At 34.4% G+C, this 21,920-nt stretch overlaps 5 protein-coding genes across 8 annotated transcripts in view; 3 read left to right on the top strand and 2 right to left on the bottom strand.

Moving 5' to 3' along the window:
- The first annotated feature begins 1,590 nt into the window (after positions 1 to 1,590).
- Positions 1,591 to 3,649, top strand: LOC120152084 (pentatricopeptide repeat-containing protein At4g02820, mitochondrial-like). The gene is made up of 2 exons (XM_039164380.1): positions 1,591 to 1,894; positions 2,289 to 3,649. The coding sequence occupies exons 1-2, from the start codon at positions 1,610 to 1,612 to the stop codon at positions 3,549 to 3,551; spliced, it is 1,548 nt and encodes a 515-aa protein (XP_039020311.1). The 5' UTR covers positions 1,591 to 1,609; the 3' UTR covers positions 3,552 to 3,649.
- A 723-nt stretch (positions 3,650 to 4,372) lies between these two features.
- LOC120152083 (preprotein translocase subunit SCY2, chloroplastic-like) overlaps positions 4,373 to 21,920 on the top strand; it is a 31,723-nt gene continuing 14,175 nt past the window's right edge. Inside the window, exons 1-14 of one of the 3 annotated variants that reach the window (XM_039164379.1) lie at positions 4,373 to 4,508; positions 5,109 to 5,630; positions 5,772 to 5,860; positions 6,503 to 6,582; positions 6,693 to 6,782; positions 6,882 to 6,973; positions 7,465 to 7,548; positions 8,008 to 8,149; positions 8,414 to 8,530; positions 8,720 to 8,849; positions 9,101 to 9,224; positions 9,343 to 9,449; positions 9,642 to 9,753; positions 9,871 to 10,283. In XM_039164379.1, the coding sequence (XP_039020310.1) occupies positions 4,436 to 4,508; positions 5,109 to 5,630; positions 5,772 to 5,860; positions 6,503 to 6,582; positions 6,693 to 6,782; positions 6,882 to 6,973; positions 7,465 to 7,548; positions 8,008 to 8,149; positions 8,414 to 8,530; positions 8,720 to 8,849; positions 9,101 to 9,224; positions 9,343 to 9,449; positions 9,642 to 9,731 (1,740 nt within the window). In that variant the 5' untranslated portion in view covers positions 4,373 to 4,435 and the 3' untranslated portion in view covers positions 9,732 to 9,753; positions 9,871 to 10,283. Of the gene's footprint in view, positions 4,509 to 5,108; positions 5,631 to 5,771; positions 5,861 to 6,502; positions 6,583 to 6,692; positions 6,783 to 6,881; positions 6,974 to 7,464; positions 7,549 to 8,007; positions 8,150 to 8,413; positions 8,531 to 8,719; positions 8,850 to 9,100; positions 9,225 to 9,342; positions 9,450 to 9,641; positions 9,775 to 9,870; positions 10,284 to 21,920 lie in introns of those variants that run through there. The other 2 variants (XM_039164378.1, XR_005518655.1) reach the window with 2 other exon arrangements.
- On the bottom strand, positions 11,256 to 12,593 carry LOC120152087 (probable aspartic proteinase GIP2). Its single transcript, XM_039164383.1, has one exon. The coding sequence runs from the start codon at positions 12,562 to 12,564 to the stop codon at positions 11,278 to 11,280; it is 1,287 nt and encodes a 428-aa protein (XP_039020314.1). The 5' UTR covers positions 12,565 to 12,593; the 3' UTR covers positions 11,256 to 11,277.
- Positions 15,032 to 15,463, bottom strand: LOC120152029. Its single transcript, XM_039164328.1, has one exon. The coding sequence runs from the start codon at positions 15,461 to 15,463 to the stop codon at positions 15,032 to 15,034; it is 432 nt and encodes a 143-aa protein (XP_039020259.1).
- LOC120152082 lies at positions 17,524 to 21,767 on the top strand. Of its 2 annotated transcripts, none has more exons than XM_039164376.1 (9): positions 17,524 to 17,607; positions 18,144 to 18,208; positions 18,378 to 18,540; positions 18,724 to 19,550; positions 19,786 to 19,938; positions 20,074 to 20,190; positions 20,593 to 20,772; positions 20,884 to 20,930; positions 21,268 to 21,767. In XM_039164376.1, exons 2-9 carry the CDS (start codon positions 18,161 to 18,163, stop codon positions 21,599 to 21,601), a joined length of 1,869 nt encoding a protein of 622 aa, XP_039020307.1. In that variant the 5' UTR covers positions 17,524 to 17,607; positions 18,144 to 18,160; the 3' UTR covers positions 21,602 to 21,767. The 2 variants fall into 2 exon arrangements, with proteins under 2 accessions (XP_039020307.1, XP_039020308.1); XM_039164377.1 differs by lacking the exon at positions 17,524 to 17,607 and adding an exon at positions 17,656 to 17,762.

The following is a 21,920-nucleotide window of genomic DNA, read 5'->3' as shown; positions in this document are numbered from 1 at the left end:
AATAGTTGTTTGATATTTTATGATCATATTTTATAATATCATGGTTAACAGATTAATGTTTAACTTAGAATATCGTTAATTTTTTAATAGAAAAAGACAAATTTGAAAATAAATAGTTAGATGATTATTTTATAATTTTTAATAGTCAAATGACTCAATAAAATATTATTTTATAATTTTTAATAATCGAGAGAATTAATAAAGACTCAACCTTTTCCATTCGAAACATACTACCGCAACTACCCCGATTTTTGATGATAAAGACGGCAAAGGTGAAGAACAAGAAGAGGTAGCCGAAGAAGATAAAGTTGTTAATGAAGAAAATGGTGCTGTGCAATATGAAGTTAAAGAAGAAAACTGTCATTGGGGAGATGAGGGTATGAATGTAAAGGTTGAGAATATTGGGGGTAAAATTGGAATGGGAAGCTGGCGAGGCCAAGCAGTTGCAAAGAAAGACCGCGTAGGCACAAAGGATTCCTTCTTACTCGGGAGCCATACTTGGTGGCAGCTTAGAGCGTGCGTGTTTTAAATAACTAATTTAAATTTAATATAATGTTATCGATTATTTAAATTATAAATATATATTATCTTATAACCATTTCCTTTAAAGTTTAAACAACTAAACGGACCAACAATAATAGAGTACAACCATCAATAGTAGAGTTGGATGGTCCAAGCAAGCACATTCAGTCAAGGGGTTACTCGAATTTAATGTTTCATCGTTTTCATCGGTGTTACATTCTTATACTGTAATAAAAAAAATTATGAAGAGTTGTTGTCTCTATGAGTGTCTTTCCGCGTAATTAGTTGTAAAGTCATTGTACCATCTTCAATAACACTAGCTACACTTTATTCTAAACGGTGGACTTTTGAACATGTATCATTTTTCACCCGGACAATCTAATACAAATGGCGGATATAGCTGGTTCTTAGGATAGACACGTGTCCACCCTAAAATTTTATTTGTGCTCATTAGATACAAAATATTATTAATATGTGTGTTTACTCTAAAAAATATTTTTGGATCTACCATTGATCTAATAAATGATGATTGACATCTATTTTGTAACCAAAAGAATGTAATCATTTTAAATCTAAATTGAATTAGATGATAAATCAAGAATAAAATTTTTAAATCAAATTTAGATTGATTAAATATCTGACTTAATTATATTCATACTCATAATTTTTTTTAATTAAGTTGGGGTAAATACTAAATAATATATTTTCAAAGAATATTTTCAATAATTTAACATTGAATACTCACATTCACGATATTCATGACAATCACGATGCTCGAACTTAAAACCTTAATAAATAACAATAATTTCTTTTATCATCGAAGATATTAGTTTCGGTCCATACTTGTAATTAAAGCAATACCAAACCCAAATTATTTTCAGACATTGGGCATTCTTGAGTTAGCTAGGCCTTTCAAAGCCCAAGAATATTAACTTGAACCCCTGACCTTTCTGGATAGAGCCACAGGCAGGTTTACGTGCAACAAAGCGGTGCCGTTTGGTCTGGCTTCCCTAATTTCTTCTCCCCCAAGAGCTAAAACCCTGATCAATTAAGGTTTCAATGACACAGTTTGACACAGTTTGACACAATGTTGATGCGCTACGTTCGCCCGTCTCTCATTGCGTCGCGTTTTTTCTCGGCCGCGGCGAAAAAAGCAGTACCAATCGACAAGGCCGCTCCGGAAAGCGGCGGTGACGGTGGAGGTCGCCGAAAAACTGTGAACCGGAGGTTTTTTGACCTCGTGTATTCGAAACGCAGCTCAGCGGTTACAGTACAGAAATGGAAAGAGGAAGGCAGTACGATCAGTAAGTTCGAGCTCAGTAGAGTCGTTCGAGAGCTTCGCAAGCTCAAGCGCTATAAGCACGCCCTTGAGGTATATGCTTACGTTGTTTACTTTATGAAGCTTATCGCTCTTGAACTTTGAACTAAAACTTCAATTTCAGCTGAGAACTGTGCCTAATTGCTCATAGTTGATTTGAATAGACTGTTAAAAAGTACATGTTTCGTTAGTATCATTGCTACCGATGTGAGACGAGGAAGTATTTTTGCTAATTTTGTGTATTTAATTGTTGAACAGTTGATTTTCAAATTGGATTAGCTTCGAACAAGATCAAAATTATGACAAATTAAAAGTAAAAAGAACATTTTTATTTTTCATAAGGTGGAAGGATGAAAGTCATAATTAGATTGAATGGATATTATCTATTGAAAACTGGGATTTCGGAATCAATTAGCCTTGTGTCACCATGGTTGTCATTTTATTGCAGATATGTGAATGGATGAGATTGCAGCCAGATATCAAGCTTCTACCAGGTGACTATGCCATCCATTTGGACTTAATTGCAAAAGTTCTCGGTTTAGATAATGCAGAGAAATTCTTCGAAGATCTTCCCAACAAGATGAGAGATCAAGCCACATATACTGCTCTTCTCCACACGTATGTCCAGAACAAGTTATCTGCCAAAGCCAAAGCTTTATTGGAGAAGATGACGGAATGTGGCTTCGCAAAGTATCCACTCCCATACAACCACATGCTCTCTTTATACATCTCTGAAGGGAAACTAGAAAAGGTTCCTGAAATAGTGAATGAACTAAAGAAAAATGCTTCACCTGATATCTTTACTTATAATTTGTTGCTATCTGTTTGCGCCTCCCAAAATAACATTGAAGGTGCAGGGAAAATCTTTGTTGAGCTAAAGAAGGCGAAAATCGAGCCCGACTGGATAACATATAGTGCATTGACCAATCTGTATATCAGAGAAAAACTATTTGAGAAGGCAACGTCTACTTTGAAGGAAATGGAGAAGAAGGCATCACGGAGAAATCGAGTCGTTTATCCCTCTCTTCTCAGTTTGTATACCAACATGGGGGATAAAGACAAGGTTCAACGAATCTGGAAGAAGATGAAATCGTGCTTCCGCAAAATGAATGATGCGGAGTATACATGTATGATATCGTCGCTTGCGAAACTCGGGGAATTCGAAGAAGCTGAGAAGATCTATAATGAATGGGAGTCTGATTCGGGAAGTGGCGATCCTAGAGTTCCGAACACACTCCTCTCGGCTTACATCAATGGAAACCAGATCGAAATGGCTGAGAACTTTCATCGGCGAATGATACAGAAGGATATTTCCCCGTGTTACACGACTTGGGAACTTCTTTCTTGGGGTTATTTAAAGAAACAACATATGGGGAAGGTATTAGATTGTTTTAAGCAAGCTGTTGGGAGTGTGAAAAAATGGAATCCAAATGATAGATTGGTCGAGGAAGTGTTGAAGAAACTTGAAGAACTTGGTGATACTGAAGGGTTGGAGAAATTGTTGGTGATTCTTAGGAATGCTGGGCATGTGAGTACTGCGGTATATAATTCACTTCTTCGAGGATATGCAAAAGCTGGTAAAACGCCACTTGTGGTTGCTGAACGAATGCAGAAGGATAATGTGCCGATGGACGATGAAACACATGAACTCATCAAATTAACAAGCAGAATGGGAATCAATGAAGTTTTAGGCAGTTGTAGGGCAGATTAAGGAAAAAATGAAGATTATTTACTTTGCGAATTAGCTATTTTGTTGTGTTTTAGCGATTGTAATCATGATAACACAATGTGATCACATAGTATTTTAAATTTGATCGACGTGTTTTACATAGGTTTCATGCCAGATAAGCCTAAACATGATGGATGGAATACACATACTTTATGGATTCAATTAAAATATTCTGAAATTTTAAGAATGCACGAATCAAACATCTCATAAAGGAATTGTTATTATTCATTAAAGTTTCGAGGTCGATCATCAGGAATGCTAGGGATGTGAGTGAGCGTTTATTGTCAGATGATTGAGAGTTATTTTTGAATATATAATGTTTTGGATAACAAAAAGAAGTTTAAAGATTAATTTATAATATTTTATAGGGAAAATTATGATTTTAGTACATAAATTATCAATTTTAGTCTGTTTTAGTAGCTAATTTTTTTACTTTTTTGAAATCATACGTAAATTAGTTTTTGTTTCATTTTATTACAACTGTTTAAAATTTAATGATAAATTTTGAAAAAATTAAAGTTTAAGTACTAAAGTGATTCAAAACTGATAATTAAGTATTAAACGTATTAATTTTTTAACGATAGGGTAGTAAAATGAGATAAAAACTAATGTTAGGTATAATTTTTAAAAATTAGATACTAAAAAAATCAAAATTGATAATTTAAATACTAAATGTGTAGTTTACCTATTTTGTATTATTTTGGGAAATTAGACTAATTAATCCAATAGAAGTCAAAGAAAGTCAAAGATATATTTTTAGATTATAAAATAAGCAATGATACAGAAGTGCCCCATCTAGTAACTTAACAGTTTTCGATAGTCGAAGATACGGTCATTTTTGTCTTTCCTCCCACTTTCAGTGGACAATGGAAGCAATGCTTCTCGGCTTTCATCGCTTCAACCCTAGCCTCTTATCGTCAAAACCTCTTAAAATTCCAGGTTAGTCTTCCTCTGTTGGTTCTTTAGAAAAATCTAGAAGTTAAAGGAGTGAACATTAACAAAGAAGTGTTGAGCACCGTTTCGATTTTTGAGAGTTTCTGTCAGTTGGCTGTTTCGGTATATGTGGATGATTTTTAGGTGATTTTATTTACAGATTATTGATATTTGGGCTTTAGTTGGAAAAAACTTGGTTAACATGCTTTTGTATTCTGTTTAAGAAATGCGGTTTTGGTTAATAGGGGCTGTTTCTTCGTTGATTATGTTCTAACTAGGAATTTAGTAATTTGTTAGGTGGAAAATGCTTTGAACTCTAGGCTTCTAAATAGGTATTCTTTATGTTTGTTTTAATTATATTCCATTTTGGAATTTCATTTAGCTTGAGTATTTCCGCGGGGGGGGGGGGGGAATAGGTGATGTTTAAGTGAATAATAGCCACAATACAATTTTGGTGGAGACAGAGAGTTGTTAGGCATGCTCGGATATTTTATTTAAATTTTTCTATCTTTAAATTGGTTGTACTTCTCTGTAGCTGAAATGAGCTGCTGGGATAGATACAGTGTTAAGTTTGATGTGTTAATGGGAAAGATACTTGGTATGCAGATGGACATGTGGCTGGTGACCCACGGTTTTATCGTCCACTGCACACCAGATCCCACCGCGTGCTTAAGATGAAATTTGTAGACTCAAGTAGAAGCAATTTTGTGCTGCCAAATAGATTGTTCCATTCAAGAACAAGAAGTGAATGGTCGAGCAATTCTTCAGATCAGCTTCGAAGTGACTATGTCAATGTTGAATCATCATCTTCAGAGTCTCTAGATCTGGAACATGTTCGTTCAAGTTTGGATGATGGGGCTGATATTTCCAATTACAATGTTGTTAATAACATTGAGACTTCACGTGTTAGACCAAAATATTTTAGAAATAGGTTTCTAAACTTTGTACAGTTGAGTACTGTATTGAATAATGCGGCGGAATCATTCTTTAAGAGTGAGATTCGGCGGAGGTTATTTGTGACAGCTGTACTTCTTGTAATTAGTCGTGTTGGATATTTCATCCCTCTACCTGGTTTTGATAGAAGGCTGATACCTCAAGATTATCTTAGCTTTGTCTCTGGGTCTGTTGGTAAGTTCTGCAATCTAGAAGAAAAACTTGCACCCTTTTCCATTCCTTTTAAGCTATATGGAGTTTAATCTTCATTTGTAGTCAGTGTTGATTAATTTTTGTCTATAACAAATTTGTGGCCTTCTATTTTGCTTTTGGTAGATGATCTGGGTGATTTTTCTGCGGAGCTTAAACTGTCCGTTTTTCAGCTTGGTATCAGCCCTCAGATCATTGCATCCATAATTATGCAGGTTTGTAACTTTTCTTTGGTCATATAGGATTTGTTTTACATGATTGCGTAAACTTTTAAATTTCATATTTTTTTCTACACTTCATGCTATGAAATCTATTTGCCACCCTCATGTTATATGATTAAGTGGAGATAGATAGATAGATAGATGTTGAGGATGGTTGCTATGTTCTTTTAAGACGGAATGGTTGTACAAATGGTCAAAAGTTATTTCCTGTATTAAAAAGCTCATATGATGTGTCTAGTTATTCTTCTTTGGCCAATGTTCTAGAGTTTAATGGTCCATTAGGGTTCTGGAGTTGCTTTCTTTTAGTTGGAATAAAATTACTACCTTGTTATTGGATAAATGTACGGGACTAGGAATCACTTCATATTTTGTGGTGTGGTCTTCTGTAGTGTATTTAGGAGTGGTTGTAAACTTTTCTTGTTCGTTTAGTCCTGGCAACCAGTGTCTAGGATCTTTGTAGACATCTTTGTTAACTTATATTAAAAAAAGAAAGAAAGAAGACGTGTATACCTTTTCTTGCCAAGGGAAAGATACTCCATTGAATCTTGCTTTTGGCCTAAATTTCTTTTGTTTTATGAATTATTTTATTTTTGATGCATTCTCATGTGTGTGTTCTCTTGAATTGATTGAAAACAGGTATTTTGTCATATTGTTCCATCCTTAGTGAAGTTGCGGAAGGAGGGATTGGATGGTCACGAGAAGATTAAGAGTTATATGTGTGTCTATTTTTTCCTCTCAAGCAGTGAGACGAGTCCTTGCTACATGTATAATTCTTGAAAATGTTACTTGGACGTTTACAAAGCATGCTATTATTCTTTCATTGCAGATGGTGGATTTCACTTGGCTTTGCAATACTAGAAGCTATTATAGTTGCTTGCTATTCTCTTCCTTATTCAATTTATGCAGCCAGTTACAGGTACTTTAGCAATATAAACATGAAAGCAACAATTTCTGATGCTTTTGTTTCTCACAAGAAATTGGCAGGATATGACGCATATTCATATGGTTTTTGCAGGGTTAAGCATGTGATGGTGACTGCTTTACTTTTGGTTTGTGGTGCAGTGACTGTGACATGGATCTGTGATACGATATCAGAATCCGGATTTGGTATCATTCTTATTACATTTACTCCTTATTTATTTCAATTGTTACAGACAAGTTTTTAATTTAATAAGAACAACCGAGTAACTGAACGAATAAATGTAAAGCTAGTGGTTATTTTCTCTAGAATCTATAATGAGGAAAACTCTGGAAATAGAGCTTTAAGCAAAAGAGTTTATTCGATGTGCAGAGACCTTATGTTGGATTGGAGGAAATAATAGGAAATAGTGATATTCTTCTCATATGTTCACCTTGAGACGAGAAATATGCTTTTATCCAAGATTATAGAAGTTATAGAAATTCATTAAAAGTTTCAGCCTTTCACCTTGTCCAAAGTCCATTAATGGTCATATAAAATTGGTGTGCTTTTTAAAGATCCTGTTTTCTTACATTTTGAAAGTGATGAAGCTGCACATTACTGCGATGTTTTTTTTATAGAAATTACTGCGATGTTTTGAGTATTGTGGTCTTCTTAATTCACTGCTTGTGTGTTTCAGGTCAAGGTTCGTCTCTAATTATATGTGTTGGAATATTAACTGGATACACAGATACGCTGTACAAGATGTTGACTCAACTCTCAGGTATGCCATATGTGCTGACTAAGGTCGTCTTCTTAAGTTGGGTGGAGCTTTTGTCAGAATTATAACTTTTTAGTTCAAAAACTGTCACGTTTTAAAAGTAAAAAAATGATTTCATGATTTCTGTTTTCCAGGCAAAAATTCTTATTAGTAATAAGTAAAAATATCCTAAGCGGTTATTAATTAACAAATTAAGTTTGACTAGGTAGGCAGCCTGAAGTTGTGGTACCAAAATTTGATTTCATTGTAAAGAGTACATTCTGTAGCTATTTCAATGAAATAATTCAGTATGTGGGTCATAGGAAGTGAGGAAATGGTTGAAAATTGTATCTGTACACTAGTCCTTTAGTGATTATTTGCTCAACTGCAACGACCTTGGTTTTCTGTAGATGTGGACATCAACTATACTCGTCTTCTGCATTTTTTTCAGTCTGCATCATTATTGGTTTCTTGCATCCACAGGCAGTGCCGTGAGTTGGTGGCCATACATGCTTGCTGTATTAGGTGTTTTTACTGTAGTCACCATGTGGGCAGTTGTTGTAACTGAGGGTTGCAGGAAAATAAAGCTGCAGTACTATGGGTTTAAACTAGCATCTGCTGCAAGGTAAAGTCAGTGCTACTTACTTAGACAGTAGATGCATTTGGTGGAGAGACATAGGCTTTGGTTTCAATTCTTCTTTGTGCAGCATGGATAGTACAGTTCATGGCTAATCCGAGCAGGGAGCAGTAACTAATTTTATGTGAACTAGGACTACTGTTGAATTCAATTAAGGAGATTTGTAACTTTCAGTGTTTGTTTATTAACTTATAATAATGGTTATATGTTCTTTCTCAATGTCGTATTTTCTTTGTTTTATGTGTTGGACAGGGAAGATTCCCCAATCACTGAAGTAGAACCCTATATTCCTTTTAATATTAATCCATCAGGAATGCAGCCTGTTCTCACTACCACTTATCTATTGGCTTTTCCAAGTATTGTTGCAAGGTAATTGTGCCCTGAAGTGATTTAAAAACTTATTTTGAATCCTTTGTTCTATTCGCATTTTTGGGGCAATATTCTTTTGATGCATTACATATCTTGGGTTTGTTGTTTGTCTTATCCTACGGACTTACCTTTAAAGCTATCTTTTTTTTGAATGCCCAAAATGATCTTAACACATTGCATTATTGGCAGTATCCTTGGTTCACCATTTTGGGAGCATGTTAAGGAGATATTGAACCCTGCAACATCTGTTGGAGCAGAGCCATGGGTTTACTATTCAATATATGCGTTTTTTGTTTTTCTGTTTAATATCTTTGATATTGTAAGTGCTTTTGAACCTCTGTGATTCTAAGTTTCTGATGATTACCTGTTTATTGTGTGCTATTGCTATCTAAATTTCTTCCATTTTCCTATTTGTATACATCGGACTAATCTTTCAAATCTAATAATCAACCCTTGAATTTGTTTATGTGATGTGCTTGTTTGAAGAATTCTGTAATTCTGGCTCCTATTAGTTTATCCACTACTCATTGCTTCTTTCTGTTTGCTGTTTGTGTGGAAACTCCTGTGCAGGCCAACTTACCGAAGGAAATTGCAGATTACCTGAATAAGATGGGTGCCAGGATACCAAATATAAAGCCAGGGAAGGCTACTATTGAATATCTCTCAAAAGTTCAGGCATCAACACGTTTTTGGGGTACATTTCTGTCAGAAAAATAATTACAATATGTAGTTGGAAGCTTATGCGCTATATGCTGAACCTGCTTCTCATTTCTTTTGGGATTCTTGGCCCTTTTTTGTCATCACATCTGCAGGAGGGCTACTCTTAAGTATTTTGGCAACTACATCGACCATACTTGATCATTACTTGCGACGTATCAATGAGGGATTTGCAATCGGATTTACCTCAATTTTAATAATTGTAAGTACAATTCTAAAGGCTTGTTTGTCGGTGCACTGATGCTCTGTTTTATAAACTGGCTTAGAGGACTTGATCAGAAATCAAACCAAATGAGCAATTGGAGTAAATATCTATGAAAACTGCTCTTTTTAGGTAGGATTATCACTCTCTGTTCTGCATTTTCATCGAATGCATTCCTCCATTTTGATTTAGGTGGGTTCCATAATCGAGCTAAGAAGATCATACCAAGCATACAATGTCATGCCAAGTTTAAGCAAAGCACTGAGGCGATATGGGGTGTAACGTTCCCAAAGGCTTTTCGCAGGTGCAGCCCTCGAAGTATTTTGCCATTTTAATTTTATAATTACTTTAATAGAATGCAATCCACGCTTCATGTTTCATGCTGGAAAATGATTAGGAAAATATTATTCTTATTGTGCAGGGATTCTCCCCACGCAAGAACGCAATTTTGTTCATACACAATCTCAATTATTTGGTTAATCAACTCATAAAGCAGGTTCTGATCTTCTGATTCCGCCATTTCTGGATTCAATCGTGGCTTCTATAATCTACTGTAATACTTGAGAACATGGGTCCATTTTACATACGAGTCATTCTAACAATATTATTCCGAGACCGGGAACGTACGGCAACAGGTTACCCATGTTTCGACAAGGGGAATGCCCCCGGTTTCCGTAGATCAAGGCAAGTCGTATGGTAAGGTGATTTGATGGGAGATCCAAATGCAGTCATTTATCCATAGTCTAAAACATACACGATTAATTATTGCAGCTTGCCTTATACACTATTAATAGGTATGTGCCCAAAATTCTGCTACCGACTTCTATTGTAGAATAAACTTTAGGTCAAAATTTGATTATGGTCCCTTTATTTTGCTTATGTTTGTGTTAGGTCTATGGATTTAATTTCATATAATTTATTGTATAACCATCTGAATCCAATCTATGGATTAATTATTCAGTTCAGGTATTGCATTGGCCTATTTACGGAGACAACCCTCTTAATCCCAGACAATTCTTAAAGAATATAGTAATTTATCATACTAAATCAACTGATTATTAATTAATTTCACATAATTTAATCATTGGTAAAGTACCGGTCTCTCGATTCTAAGGTGATATTTTATTAAGTCCATTAGTTATTAAAAGTTATAAAATGATCTTTTGATTATAGAATATTACTTTGTTGATTGCCTTAACGATTAAAAGTTATAAAATAATCATTTGACTATATATTATATTTCAAACTTATTTTTTTCATTAAAAAATTAACTGTCGTTTGAGCATTAACATGATTAATGGGATATAATAATTATTTGAGATATTGAGATCAAATTTTATCATATCACAATTTATAAGTTAATATTCAGTTTAGATTTCTGTCATTTTTTTAATGGATAAAGATGAATTTAGAACATAATAAATAATCATGTGACTATTATGTAACTTTTAAAAGTTAAGGAATCAATAAAACAACACCCTATAGTTGAGATATCATTTCTACACTTTACCGTTTGATCATCTACTTTTATGATATTGTTATTTAATTGTTTGATCATCTACTTTTATGATGTTATTTAATCTAATAATTGATAATTTTCAAACTGAATACACAACCCATAAACAATTAACATAAACTTTTATTTGGAATACAAGAAAAGTATCATATCGCACAAATATATACATACACTGATACACACACCATATTGCTGAATGCAGATTATTAATCTTTCTTAGCTTATTACTCACAGAAATCATACAATTCTGAAAGGTAAAAAGAAAAGTTTGAAAATCACTATATATAATGAACCAGGGCCATGCCGTATGATCTAAGCATTAGACGTGAAGTTGAAGTTGGAGCAAGTAGTTCGCCTGCCCAAGAGTGTAGCACTGAAACCCAGCCTTGAAGTTGCCAAATCGAACTGCAGAAGAGTGTTCTCCAATTGGTGCCCTCCGATAACAATGGAGGTCGTTGGGTTCGATCCGCCATTAACAAAGCCAAGACACAACACGTCCGTGTTGACCTCAACCATCGAGTTCGCACCAAAGATCCTCCAAAACACGTCCTGGTTCTGCAACACGAGATCGATTGATGGCACAGCTGGTCCTAAGCGCGTGCTTAAGATGTTACTCGAGCTGAAACACACTTCAAATGGCGCAACGCCGGCGACCCTGGTGATGTTCATAGCAGCGGCTTCGTTAATGAATGCCTCGGTGACGGCTTTGAAGATCGAAGCCTCGAGGACGGTGTGGGGGTCTACTGTGCTGATTTTTGTGCCCCCGACACCTTGGTTGTCTATGGATAATAACGTTGTGTTCAACGAGACGGTTTTTTCGTTCACTTTGATGGACTTAACGCCGATGAAATATTCGGCGGAGGCGGTGCTGACGGGGTTGATGAAGAGTGGTGTAAAGGTAAGCGACTGTGATGCATCGATTCCGGGGAGGAACATGTATGGACCATCTCCGAAGAAAATAACACCATTTGCCGAGGTTGAAGACGACAGGCAAACGGCAAATTTCCTTCGGAAACTAAAGGCGGCAGCGAATTGTGAAGGGAGCCCAATTCTAGTCCTCCCCAGCCCAGCCATTCCGGTGACACCGCTCGCCAGACCTTGAAGCAAGAAAGTGGGTGCACAAGCGAAAAGGAACCTGGGTACACTCACCACCCTGCCGGGATTCCTCCCATCGGTTGATTGAAGAGACACAACATCTTGGGCAACCTCGCCGGAGGTGGCTGTGTGGGTCACCGAGTTATCAGGCGTGACGCCACACGTGTTGTTGTTGCACCCCGGCCTTGGTGCCGAGAAGCAATCGCCGCATCCATCGGCTCCGGCTAATGAGCATTGCGCTGAACGGCACCTGGCGGGACGGTACGTCGAAGAAACGTAATCCCGTTCGCAATCAACCCACATAAACTTGCCACCGAGATTGACAACGAGGTCGGTGGGCACAAGGGGTGTCCTTTGGTCAATGGTGGTGAGGTATTGAAGTGTAGAAGCATCTTTAGCGACGGGGATCACCAGGGCCTTGGGCCGGAAAGACTGTTGAGCTAAAGATGGAGAAGAAATGTAAAGTAACAGACAAGTGAAGAAGAAACACTGAAGGTAAGCCATGGATGTGTCTAAATCTCGATATGATGAAAGGGAAATGAGTGCTGAATATCAACGGTGAAATCCAGCTCTATTTATAGCTGAGCTGATTGTTGAAGACACGCTTCCCACCGCATGAAGGTCAAAACAGGCTGCTAGAAGCAAAAGCCAGCCAGCCAGGTGCGGTGGACGTGGCGGCATGGATTAGAGAAATCTGGACTTTTGACCATGTAATTTAATCTATTGGCGATGAAACTATTTACGGGTAAAATACATAAATAGTTTCTCAACTATAGAAGAATATTATTCTATTGAATTTTTATTAAAAGTTATAAAATATTTTTTAAAGTATGAGATATTATTTTTTAAGTCATATGACTATTAAAAGTTATAAAATAATTAAAAATTAAAAGTTATTTTAAAGTTATAAAAATTAATATTAGTGTGAGTTAGACGTTAACCTCCTAACTAATATATGTTAATCTTTTGAGATTTAGAGTTCATATTATATCATATCTCAGTCAATATGCTAATGTCTAACTCAAAATGTCATCAATTTTTTAACCAAAAAGAATGAGTTTGGAACACAATGAATAATCATGTGATCATTTTATAACTTTTAATAGTCATTAGACTTAAAAAAGCAATATCTTATAGTTAAAGGACTATTTTATAACTTTTAATAGTCAATGACCCAATAAAATAATACCCTATAGTTGAGGGATAAGTTATGTACTTTACCCACTATTTATCACCTTTAAATTCTGTATAATTTATATTATTTTTATTGTTTATTAGAGTTTGTTTTTACGATATTATTCGTTATTTTTTATTTGTTTATTTCGTGAAAGTAATTATCTCAGTTCTCATCTTTACTCTACAATATCTTATCTCTACTAAAGATGAAACAATAATTCATTTCTAGCACTATCTCTGCATTACTATCAACTCTACTTTATTCACAATATTTAATTATTGTAATATTGATTTTGTAAATATAAAATAAAACATATATATTTTTAATAAAAATTAAGATAAAAAATAAATAAATAAAACATTCATAAATAACATTGCAAAAATACAAATAAATAAGAAAATTACGATTCATAATAATAATGCGAAAAATATAAGTTACATAATTATATATTTTAATTCTCCGAATTAGAATATTTATTTCACAAATTAACAAAAAAAATAACAAAAGAAAGTAAAAATAAAAAAATAAAAAACCAAAAATAAAAAAAAAAAAAGAAAAAAAAGTAACACAACTATAGTGCAACACCAGTTGTAACGTGCACTATAATCCAATGCTACTTCAACGTGTTATTATTGTTAATTATATCAATAATATATTATCATGTAATAATTGTAGCATAGCGACAAAATAAATTGTTTTAAATAATTCAAATTTTTATTCCAAATAAATAAATTGTTTATCAATGTCTATTTTCTTTCACAATTCAAGTATTAAACTCAATATTTTTTTATTAAATTATAGTGTTAATTCATTTTTAGTTTTTTTAATGATACTTTTATTCTTGAATTTGTTGAAGAAGTTAGTCCTTAAATTCTTTTTGTATCTTTTACTTTTAATTTTTTATCCGATTTAATCTTTTAAAGAAAAAGTAATAAATTTATTAAATTAATGTCGACTATTTTTTTTATTAATTCTAATGAATTGTTTTTCTTTCAACATTTTTTTAAAATTTAGGTTAGGGGTGGCTCTCCCAATCCAAGGTTAGAGCATATCTAAGACCTAATTGAGATTTATATAGGAATTTACAGATTGTCCACCAAGAATGACAATTCGAACTTAACCTTACAAACTCAAATTCATGAATTCCAACCATCTGTACTAATACGCGTCAAAATAGGATAAACTATATATTTAGTACATAAACTATCAATTTTGATTCGTTTTAGTACTTAAACTTTTATTTTTTTTCAAAATCACATCTAACGTTTAGTTTTTGTTTCATTTTAGCACCATACCATTAAAAACTTAATGCATTTAATACCTAAACTATCGGTTTTGGTCCGTTTAGTACCTAAACTTTCAATTATTTTCGAAAATTAAGGTTAAACTTTGAACATTGGTACTACAATGAAACAAAAATAAAACTTTAGGTATATTTTTAAAAAAATTAAAAGCTTAAGTACTAAAACGGATCAAAACTGATAGTTTATGTACTCAATGTATAATTCACCCGTAATATATTTATCATATTCAGGTCCAAATTTTTTTTCTCTAATCTTGAACTCAAAATGTTAATCTTATGAGATTTGATTAGGTCAAAATCTGTCGCGACCAAATATCATTTTTATTCTTAATTTTTGAAGAATTGTATTAATAATTTTAAGGAGGTGGAGTAAGAATTTGAATAAAAATCTCACAACTTGGTAACAGATATATATATATATATATATATGTTCTGCATACGAAAGCTAAACAAGCAACCGAAAAAGATGGAGTTAACAAGCGTGGGGTGCATCACAGTCGCCATCGACCTTGGCATAAGTAGGTGACGCTGCATTTTTCGTCGACAACGACGGTGTACTTATGATTAAGCTTCCAAAGGAAAGGCGGCAAATGAACCAGGATCTCACACACACACAAAGAATCGATCTGCTTCAGCCATTGACAACAGTAGCGTTGTTCCGGTCTCTCATGAACCCCATGCTTATGCTTGTGCCTATGCCGGTGCCTGTGCCGGTGCGATCCACTACCCTCATCTCCATCTTCCGACTGCGGCATCGGGAGTATAGGCACCATCGCACACGCGAAGTTCACCAGCGCGATTTGGGACCTGCAGATTGGATGCCCGAAGGTTATTTGCTCGAGATTTAGGGTCAGGTTATTTGACAGTGCGGCGAAGAAGATGGAGAAGAGAGATAATATGGTAATCCAGAGCTTTGCTGCCATTATGGAGAGCGTTTTATCTTCAATATTTTGGACCTAAAAAGGAGGGGATTTGATGCCTCGACATTGGTGCCCATCTCAATTTATACTCTCCATGAACTTGTTGAATAAGAACATAGAAACAGGGGATGACCAAGAGAATGAGGCGATGGTTTGTTGATGGTTTGGTTCTCAATGGCTTTATCTATTCATTGATTTATACTGCATTCCTTTCCTATGAAGATTTTGTTAGGTGCAATTTGTGTTAATAACATACATACATGTATATACATGTATGCACTAAAATGAATGGTAAGATACACAACGAGTCTCTTAATATAGCGAGATATTTGTTGAGTCTTCGATTATTAAAAATTATGAAATAGTCTTCGATTATAAAGTGTTGTTTTGTTGAATCCACGACTATTAAAACTTTTAACATGGTCACTTGAATATGTTCCAAACTCTTTTTTTCTGTTAAAAAATTGAAAGTTTTCTGAGCTGAATGTTAATCTGTTGACTGAGACATGATAAAATACGATCCTAAAATTATTTAAATTGTATTTTATGGATGAACTTTTCGTTTATATTATATCATCAAGTCAGTGCTTGAAGTATTATATCGTCGATTAGTAGACATGATTAAAGTATTATTTTATTATGTCTGAGTTAACAGGTTAACATCAAGTTCATACAATCATCAACTTTTGAATGAAAAATGATGAGTTTACAACATATGAATAGTAGAGTGATAATTTTATAACTTGGAATAATCGAAAAATCATTCTAAATTTTTTAATAATCGAGACACTTAACAAAATAACAATTACGATCGGATTACTGTTTGTATACTTCACTCTTATTACTGTTATTGAAAATCAAGTTGGTGAAACAAAATATGGGATAAATTAATCGACTTTAAAAATATCAAATTTTATTATTAAACTTTCAAAATTTACTATTTTAACCATTCAACTGTTAAATGTCTAATTCCTAGTATTTCTCTATGCAACAGTCATCATTCCTTAGCCGCCGATTACCTAATGTTCTATCTTTGGAGCAGCGTTGGTGGCCGGCTGGCCGCCACCTCCCCGTCCTTTGTTTCCTTTTCTGTTCATTCTTTCTACTGTTACTACTTTTTTAATTTTACTTTAACATAGTTTAATAATAATGTTTTCTCATTACCTTTTTTTTCTGATAAAAGGTATCGTAGCTGATTTCTCTGTTCGTTTGTATAAGATGATATGTTGATTATTTCATATATGTGCCGGATGTGATTGTTGATAATAGGAGATCGCTTTTTCCGTTGAACGTTATGGCTCTTCTTCAAGATTTTTCCTTCATGTTTAGTGTTCAGAGCCGTTAGTGTGATCCGTTTATGTACGTCGTTACTTCGCTTGTTCATGCTTTTACTTATCAGACTATCACTAAGTGATCATTGTTATATTTAATTATGATAGTAACGACTGTATTTTGTTTAGTCTATAATTACGTTATTAAAACGACTTTCGATAAATAAATGTATCATAAATATCTATCGTAAAACCAAAATATTGCATATTGAATATTTTTATTTTTAATTTTTTCTTAAAATTTTAATATTATTTATACTCATAACAAAAATATTTCTTTGTCTGATATAATTAATACCAAAGTGTTTCCGTACTCTATTCTATCCTTCTCAATTTTATTTTTTTCTTGAAATTGTTTAAAATTAACAAAATAAAATCAAAATTTGATTTTATCTTAATCTGATTTAAAATTCCTAACATATGTTTAACATGAAATTAAAATATATTATTTATTTAACTTTCTAGTGTTCTAATTTAAAAGAAAATACTCTAATATTAGTAAAATAAATGGAATCTCAAAATTTAGTTTTGATGAGAATTTTTTATATTTTTATGTATTGAACAAAAAGAATGATATTAAATATTTAATGATTAGGTGATCAAAATGAATAAAAATTAAAAGATTTAGCGTAAAATTCAATTATTTTAAATTACGTGACTAAAATAGAAATATATTAAAAGTTGAGCGAGCAAAAAAATAGTAGTTTACCCATAAAATAATTAGAGAATACTAGTAGCCATTCCTCTTCTCCAAAACTCTCACCCCGTCCTTTTATTTTTCTCCGATCATTCTCCCTTTCTCGCTTGAAAAGAGAGGTTTTTCTTTTCTTTTTTGGTTCTTGATTTGATTTTCTACTTTTCCTGGAAAACCCTATTTTCTTTTTCCTTTCTCACGGTTAAATTCTGTCTTTTTTTTCTTCTCTGCAGCCAAACAGAGCATTGTTTCTTAAGTTGTTTTTCCTTTGTTTGATGTTTTGATTACTTTCTAATTATTTTTATTCTCTTTTCTAAATTAATAAATCAAGTAAGGAAATTATTATTTTTAAACAAAAAACTGGTCTTGTATATTTTTAATCACCAAGCATGGCACTAGGGTTTCTGTTTTTGGTTTACCTGATTCTATAATACTTGTATTTTATACTAATCCTATTTTCTTCCTTTGTTTTTCTCCGTCATGTTGGAAGAAATTTGGTTCTATAATGCTTCTTCAGTTCTGTTTGAAAAATCAATGTATTGGCAGTTTTACGTATGCTTAACATGATTACAATTATGGTTCTCATCGTGCATATTTTCTTTATTGTTTATGAAGTTGATTATAAATATTGTGTAAATTTTGTAACTTTATTTTGCAGGTTAATAGCTTTCCAGAATGGGATTTCAAAAGGTTTATAAATGCTTGATGCATATATTCCCGCAGGTATTTCTTTTCACTCATTTAATCCAATACTGTTATTGATTTATATATGTGCGTGCGTGTGTGTGTGTATTCATCTTGGGGGGGGGGGTATGAAGCACAAAGTAGTAAATTGAAAAAAGAAATGTAACAAATATGCAGTAATTTTTTTTGCTTACACCTTTATGCACAGGTTGATTCGCGTATTCTAAAAGCTGTTGCTATTGAGAACTCTAAGGATGTGGATGCAGCTGCAGAGATTGTTCTGTCTGAGATTCTGCCTTACATGTCTAAACAAACGGTGGCTGCTAGTTCTTCCTCAAGGAGACCGAATCCGCGCGTGCCTCCAAATAGAGGTATTCTTTTTCATGATTTAGTTCTGCAATATTGTTGAAGAATTAGTTGTTTATCTGTATGTTCAGTACTGTGGATTAGAGGGTAACTGCCATTTTATCCATTGCTGTCTTGTAGTAGCCTATTGGGACTTATTTGTTCATCTATTCACCTGTTTAATGTCATGTTTTTTGTTGAACTTGAAGCTTTGGATGAGGAAGAAGGCAATCGATTGAGGCAGCAGAAGGTATTGTTGGTGAACACAGCATGCTCTCCTACAGATCCATTGTTGGAAGCAAATGAAGTTCTCAGAGACGATGTTCTTACAGGTGCTGCTACCGGTGTGGGTTCTGTTGAGGCATCAAGTGCAGCGAGTACTTCAAAAACCCATGAGAACAACAATAATGAGCCTGCTGATGTTGTAACCGATGAATTGATTTTGTTGGGGAACACAGAAAAATGTTCTGAAATTGGGAAAGCTGAATCTAGTGTCAGCTTGAGTGCTTTAGGGATTGATAATCTTCTGCCTTATGTGAATCTTGAAATTAAGGGGTCTGCATCTAAAGACCAAACCGTAGCCATTGAAGATGGGATTGTGAGGACTTCTCATACTTCACCAGACACAGCTGATAAGTCTACCTCACTTCTGGAGAATACTGATAGCAGTGGCAGCTATAATGATATTTTAAAGTTATATGGGCCTTTAGATCTGAATGCGGTTTCATGCAGAAACAGTTCATTCAATAGAATCTTGATAGGGGAAGAAAATGCTGGGGCTCTTCTTGTTCCATCATCTTCTCAAGAACAAATGGCAGAAGCCCTGAGAGCTGGCCTTCATTCTGAAATCAATGACCACTCTACTGGTTCTGAGAAACTAGAAGGAGGTTCTATAGAACTGAAATCCCAGCAGGACCCCATCAGTGATATGGGCAATATTGAGGATGATACCGTCAATCCTGTTGTTAGTGGGTCTAGTCAAACATGCAGAATTGATCTACGTGAAGAGGTCATTGAAGATGCTAAAAATAATGAGGTACTCTTTGCTCCAAACCTTTAGCTCTCTTTTGTTAAATTTTGATGCTAAATGGGTATGAGCCTGAATCCTCTGCAATGATAACTGTGTCAGTTGTGGCATGATGTACCTATTAGGTTTTGAATTCTGATGCTATTGCTTATATAAGAAGCTATTCATTATGAAAAGTTAGTTCATTATTTCTTTTGTTTTATTTCGGGAGGGCATACCCTTAGCTTACCATATTTTGGTGTAGAAAACCTTGTTTCAGTTCATGCAGTCGATAATGGATTTGATGAGAGAAGTCGTACTTCAAGAGGAAGCTGCAGAACTAGCAAAAGAAGAATGTGCCGAGGATGGTTTAGATATTCTCGTCAAGGTGGAGGAACTTAGACAGAGGCTGGCACAGGTAAAGGATGCAAATGACATGGTTGTGCAGTTCTTAACAGTCACATTTTTTTATTACTGTTAAGAGTATAAGACTATGTAGCTCTATGATTCTTTATAGAGTATGAAAGCTCAGCCAATGTTCTCTCTTTTTCAGCAGGCTGGAGATGTATTTGGGGAGAAGGCAATTTTATTCTCTGAAGGAAGGGAGCTTCAAAGTCGCTTGCGCAGCTTATCAGAGGAAAGAGATAAATCTCTTTCCATTCTCGATGAGGTATTGTAGGAACAAACTAAATTATCTGGTAGATATTTTGTAGAAAATCTTGCCTTGATATGATTTGCCTTGGTATAGTTCGTTTGTTTGTTATCTGTATGCCATAAATTATCTTTATCTTGGTTGTTCAATATGTTTATCCATGCATGAGGCGTTGGAGAAGTTGGACAATTTTTATGACATATATCATCTTGTGCAATGAACTAATGTTCGGTTAACTTTCTTGTCCATGTGATAAATCAACCATTTCTTGAAACAGATTCATCACAGAACAAGTTTCTTTAGAGATTTGTACTATATATTATCCTGGGAATTTATGGTGTATTTAACCAGGAACATGATACGGACAAGACATTGAGCTAGTTATACTCAATTCTTTTACCTGTATGCTTCTATCCACAGATGCGTCAAACCCTTGAAGCTCGCCTAGCTGCTGCAAAGGAGTTGATGAAAGCAGCAGAGCAGGAGAAGCTGGAAAAAAAAGAATCTGCCCTTAGCGCTCTTGCCGAGCAAGAAGCGATTATGTCAAAAGTGGTTCAAGAGTCTGAGATTTTACAGCAGGAGGCAGAAGAAAATTCCAAGGTAGCTTTTCATTTCTGTGTAGTCTGTATCACCTCTTACTAGTCTTAACAAAAGTTTGAAATAGATTACCAATTTGAACTTACTATTTTTTATGTTTACGCTCTACTGCAGTTACGAGAGTTTCTTATGGAACGTGGTCAGATTGTTGACTCATTACAGTAGGTTTTCTTTCCCGGTTATCTACTTTTATCAATTAGCATCAAACATTTTCCTCATACCATGCCTGATTTATGAGTTTGTTATAAAACTGTCGACTGGTGGAAGTGTTGAATTCGCAGTTAATTTGATCTGTTATTGGTAGTAACAAGAACGTAAATTTGGAGTGGGGCAGATATATGAATCACAATATATATGATAGTTTTTGTCTGGTATTTAGGATCCATCGGCACCACGAATATTCAACTCCTTGCGATAGAATGCGTCGATACATGAATCGCATTTATTATTTTGTGTTTTTAACATATTAGCTCTGATTCACTCTTCACCTGTCTGCAGAGGAGAAGTATCTGTTATTTGCCAGGATGTAAGATCGCTTAAAGAGAAGTTTGATCAGTGTATCCCGTTGAGCAAATTCATATCCTCAAGCCGAACCAGCCGCATCCTGGCTTCCTCCAGCTCATCTCCGAAAAGCACGACCCCAGATCTTAGTCCCGAGCAGGGAGAGACGGCTAAAACCCTAGAGAAGAGTAGCCCAACACCACCCGTCGATGTGCAATCACCGAAAAGTAGATCATCAGACGAATGGTACAAAGCTGATGACAAGGAGCTACTAATCGATGAAGAGTGGGAATTTTTGGAGGATGCCGAATTCAATATAGCATCACAGTGAAGCTATCTTAATCGTTGATGAAACATAATCGAACCCCATCCCTCGGTTATAAATGATTTTAATATTTTCATGCATGTAATACATATATATATATATGATGATAATTTAAAAGATACTGGAACAAAAGCGATATGTATATTGGTATGATACCGACGAACTTAGTATATATAGCATATGCAAGTGGTTTCAAGATTTTATTAGGAAGAAAAGCAGTTGGAGATTTACTCGTAGGGCTGAATTTACCTCAAGAAAATAACAAAAACCAATAAACAAAAGCTATAAATGTTATACCTTCTTTAAATGATAATCTGTCATTCAA

This window comes from Hibiscus syriacus, unplaced genomic scaffold (genome assembly GCF_006381635.1).
Source record: "Hibiscus syriacus cultivar Baekdansim isolate YM2019G1 unplaced genomic scaffold, ASM638163v2 tig00111084_pilon, whole genome shotgun sequence".
NCBI classification, from domain to species: Eukaryota; Viridiplantae; Streptophyta; class Magnoliopsida; order Malvales; family Malvaceae; genus Hibiscus; species Hibiscus syriacus.
Note: the sequence above shows the minus strand (reverse complement) of the source record. Positions and strands in the feature narration are given on the sequence as shown.